The sequence below is a fragment of the Montipora capricornis genome, chromosome 10, assembly GCF_036669925.1.
Source record: "Montipora capricornis isolate CH-2021 chromosome 10, ASM3666992v2, whole genome shotgun sequence".
NCBI classification, from domain to species: domain Eukaryota; kingdom Metazoa; phylum Cnidaria; class Anthozoa; order Scleractinia; family Acroporidae; genus Montipora; species Montipora capricornis.
This window is the reverse complement of record NC_090892.1, coordinates 7,674,282-7,679,281: the sequence shown is the minus strand read 5'-3', so window position 1 is coordinate 7,679,281 and position 5,000 is coordinate 7,674,282. Positions and strand designations below refer to the sequence as shown.

At 41.4% G+C, this 5,000-nt stretch overlaps 2 protein-coding genes across 2 annotated transcripts in view; one reads left to right on the top strand and one right to left on the bottom strand.

Moving 5' to 3' along the window:
• LOC138022335 (uncharacterized) overlaps positions 1-5,000 on the top strand; it is a 230,625-nt gene that overhangs the window by 31,832 nt on the left and 193,793 nt on the right. The gene's annotated exons all lie outside the window — the stretch shown is intronic.
• Positions 2,708-5,000, bottom strand: part of LOC138021404 (uncharacterized) — a 7,200-nt gene continuing 4,907 nt past the window's right edge. The window contains exon 2 of the mRNA XM_068868265.1: positions 2,708-5,000. This exon is cut by the window's right edge and continues 278 nt beyond it. Coding sequence (XP_068724366.1) covers positions 3,252-5,000 — 1,749 coding nt within the window. The 3' untranslated portion in view covers positions 2,708-3,251.

The following is a 5,000-nucleotide window of genomic DNA, read 5'->3' as shown; positions in this document are numbered from 1 at the left end:
AATTTGTGTCCCAGCAAACGGAACTCGCCCAGAGAAATGCTTGCCAACAATATCAGCCAGACTGTATGGAGCATGAAGCATACATTTTTATAAGTTGGCCAGTTCAATCTCATCCGCCGGGTCAACCAGGCAGATGAGACCAGGCTGGCTCGGGCTTTCATCAAGTTAAGTCAGTTTACCCAAGAAATGCATAACTTGAAACTAATAATCAACATTGCAGAATTCTGACGAAGAGAAGAAGGCCAAAACAACCTAAAACTTTCTGTCACAGGTATTCAAGCTCTTTTCTCACTAAGTTTCGGTTAAACCTTAAACAAACTTAAACACAGACATAGGAACAGCTAACTATTCTAATTCAAAAAATCTTCATTTAGCATACCATAATTAAATTCCTTGTAGTCTACGACTTTCTTTTCTTCTTTCTCAGACTTCTCAGTGTATATCTTTGTAGGCTGACCCAGTTCTTATGACTATCGATATGACCCTTGCTGGATCTTTGTACATGGAAATCGTCTCATGACACTAATTAGTCAAAAGTGCCCTTATTGCTTGTGAAAGCGTCCTTGAGTATCTCATTCTGCGGCGAGCTAAAAACTGCCTAAATTACAACAGTTGGAAGCGATTGACGCGTGTTGACTACAATAGCTTACGAAAGTAGAATATATAAAACGATAAAAAAGAACGATAAAAAAGATAAAATCCAACGTTTCGGAGAAGTCATGGCTCCATTATCAAGGAAAAATTATATCAGATAATGCAAATTACAGCATTAAAGGCGATTTATGGCGCGAAGAATTAACAAAGGTACGGAGGGGGAGGGGGGGGGGGGAAGGTACGAGAATTATAAAAATACTTTCGCACGAATGGAGTCTGATTACACGTTGAGATGTGGCTTTAAAACTCTTATAAAAAGCAATTTCGTGCTCTGAAAAGTAAAATTTGTTTCTGCATTTCTTAAGCACTTTGAAAACGCTTTAGCAGGTCCTGAGGCATCGTCCCGTGCTCATTCTTGTAGTGTTTGTCAATGGCGGAGGATTGTTGTTTATGTCCTTTTACACGATTATGTAAATGTCTGCGTGTGTAACCTACATAGCCTGCATCACACGGGTCACATTGGAAACTATAAACAACACACTGCTGATTTACAATTGGTGGCTTTGTTTCTTTCACAGTAGTTCTCCGATTTCCTGCTCACAAACACAGGCTGGATGGTGGTGTGTACTTTCACGACAGGCTCAGATCCTTTAGTTGTTTCCTTTCAATATCTGCTGACATTTGATCTTTATGCAATAAAAAATTGTCAAGTACTTGTGAAGAATTTAAATTTCGTGGCTGGTATGACGCGGCGTTTCGTCTCGGCCAAGAGACTCATCAGATACTTTTCGAATTCCAGCAAACTCGTTGAGCATCGCGCTCAAAGTCCCGTTCGCGAAGTCAAGATGTTAGCAGTCTGGCCTTCTATCGCAGAAGGATTCCCAACCGCAAAGTTCACGAGTTAGCGATGCTCAACGAGTTTGCTGGAATTCGAAAAGTATCTGATGAGTCCCTTGGCCGAGACGAAACGCCGCGTCATACCAGCCACGAAATTTAAATTCTTCGCAAGTACTTGACAATTTTTTTTATTGCATATAACTCGTGAACTTTGCGGTTGGGAATCCTTCTGTGATAGAAGGCCAGACTGCTAACATCTTGACTTCGCGAACGGGACTTTGAGCGCGATGCTCAACGAGTTTGCTGGAATTCGAAAAGTATCTGACGAGTCTCTTGGCCGAGACGAAACGCCGCGTCATACCAGCCACGAAATTTAAATTCTTCATTCGATCTTTAAATGGTAAAATTACTCGAACCGTGTCATCTGTCTCTTTAGATGGTGATAAAGGCTGCTACTGGGCACAAATCTTTGAGTCAACGAAACTTTTGATGGTAGAGTTAACGGGGTGTTTGCAGTAGTTCAAATGTGAGCATACTGTCTTCCGACAGTCACATTCGTCCGAAAAATATGACCAAGACAAAGATAAACGATGTGCTCGATCAAGCATAGTTCTGAGTAAACCCTTCTTGTACCGATTGTCAACATGACTCTGATAGTGCAAGAGTACACATGACTTATAATTAGTGGGTTTTATGTATACCTCATTATTAAAAACTGGATCATTGGATAATGCGATTTGAGAGTTTTGATTGGCTAAGCCATCATGGGTTATGAGCCATTATACCATGATCTACAAACACGGCAAGCATACGCGTGATTTTTTGGGCCTTTTTATTTTTATTGTAGTCTAGTTTTCTATATTTTGGGGACGTTAAATATCTCAGCAGATATTGCGAGGAAACAACATAAGGATCTGAGCCTAAAAGTACACACCACCATCCAACTTGTTTTTGTGAGCAGGAAAATTGAACGAGAGCTAAACGTGAATGAAACAAAGCTACCAATTGTTGATCAGCAGTGTGTTGTTTATGGCTTTGAATGTGACCTGTGTGATGCGGGTTATGTAGGTTACACACGCGTACATTTACATAATCGTGTAATGCAGAAACATATTTGACTGTTTAGTGCACGAAATGGTTTTTATAAGATCCTTAAAGCCAAATATCAACGTGCAATCAGACTCCATTCGTGCGAAAGTATTTTTATAATCTTTACACTTTTGTTAATTCTTCGCGCCAAAAATCGCTTTAAATGCTGTAATTTGGATTATCTGATTTAACTATCCTTGATAACGGAGCCACGACTACTCCAAAACGTTCGTTCGTTCGTTTTTACCGTTTATGCTTTAATGCAAGTAGAATAACAAGTCGTATTGTATAAACACCAATGAAATACCAAGTGAGCTCTCGCGCGAAAACGTGATATCTTCACAAGTGAAAATAACATGGTATCTTCTTACATGAAAAGATCACTGTTACTATGGTTACATATAAAAATCGCGCATTTCGATGCATTTTGTGGAATGATTTAGTATTTCATTGGTGTTTACATAATAAACTGAATATTACATGGCCGCTTGGAGATACGAAATTTCTCTTCTCGTGCTGAAAAACATTTCACTCGTTCGCTGCGCTCACTCGTGAAATATTCTTCAACACTCGAAGAGAAATTTCGTATCTTCGTTGGACATCTCGGATCATTGTGATTCAGTACGTACCTCTACGTAATCGTGTCACAGAGTGGGTTGCCTGTCCCCTGTTAGAGGAACGGTAAACGTTTCTTTCATCAACCGAACGTGAAATGCATTATGACAACAAGCTTAACTGCTTAAAGATGTGAGATACATATTGAGAGCTAAAATGTTCCCTTTGGGGGCATCTTTTAAGGAAAAGTTTTTTTGACATTTGGGACACTTTGCGCCTCGCAAATTCCCAGTAAAGTCCTTAACCGGTGAATCCGCATGGCATTCGGGGCACGTAACGGTGTAGTCATCTCGCTGAACTTCTTCTTCGGTCAAGTCGTCTTCCTCCCAGAAAACATCGATGAATTTTAACCGAAGAACGTCTGCGTTCTGTACTTTGAAAAATCCATTGTCTTTCTTATCCGGCCCCCGGGAATCCAACAGTCGCAAATATTTGCTGTTGAAACTGGTTAACACGACTGCATGCCCATACGTACGGGCTGTGGACGGACGGGCTGTTATGTCGATCTTCTTTTTCGTCAAAATACCAGTTTTGTTAGCTTCAAAAAACCCCTCAAACTTTTTCCACTCATCCTCGGTAAGCCTGAATGTTGCCAGCGCTGGTCTGCTTGAAGCGACGGCGCTCTTGGCACTCTTGAGGTCAACCTTTTTAAAATGCAAATTGTAGTGCGGGCAATTTTCCTCGAGCACTTTGACGATATTGGTTGGTTCTTTTCCAAAGCGTGAGACAAGTTTATTTTTTAGCTCTGTGAAACTTGGATATTTGTCTTCAGGTCGGCCGTGAATTCTTTTCAGGGCCAAATGAATCACTGTAGCAGATGCATGCGCATAGCAAGTACTCCCTTCATGCTTTTCTTTTGCCTCATAGTTTTCCAGTTCTTGGTTAATATAGACATCTAGACTGACGGATGTAAGAAATTCCGATAAGGCATCTCCACTACAAACTACATCCCGAGCCACCTGACAAGCCTCTTGCATGTGGTCTGGATGGTTCACCTGCAGGAACAAACTGGTTTCGTTATTGGTGGTCTCGATGAACCAATCACGTTTAACAAAAACGGTGCGTGGTATCGACTGTGTTGGCAATTTCGAGCTCAGAGAGAACAGGAACTTTGCACCCGGATCCCAGTCAGGCCTCATCTCGCTGAAGAGTCGTTTGGATTCATTTTGTGTCGAGTGAGTAACAAAGCAGCCCCCTACGGTTACACCTGCCGCCTTCAATCTTGAGACCGCTCTCTCTACTCTTACACTATCAGTAATTTCGCCATCTGCAGGCTCTCCGTCTGACAGAATAAACAACAGCTTTTTGTGACTTGAAAACTGAGAAGCATTTTTCTCAATAAGTTCTATCGCATTCTCAATGGCCTTATACAGTGGTGTGCCACCATATATGTAAGGCTTGACTTTTCGCAGTAATTCCTGACTTCTTTCTTTGGAGAGTTTTCGTTCATCAATGTATCCGTGTAAGATATCTGAAGCTTTCTGAACATTGAAAATGCAAGGTACGCAGTCGTCATGTTCTACAACGTCACTTTCTTCATTTTTGACCAAATCGGGTTCGGCTTTTCTAATTACTTCTTTGATGTCTTGTTTTGTAGCCTGTCTAAAGGAGGACCCCGCTCCCGCATAGGCAAAATCGGATGCTTTGGAAAAAAGGTTATAAACTCCCAGGATTGGATTGTTGTTTGGATTGGAGAATTTAGGCCAGTCCCGGCATTCGGGCGGTAAACAATTTTGCACGAATTTTTTGAGAAACCGCGGGTCAGGCCTAGCCTTTCTCAGAAACAAGAAAGCCATATGATTTGTTAATTCACTTTTGACGACCTCTCCCTCGGCCCATTTGCGAATGTATGTTGCGCCGGCTCC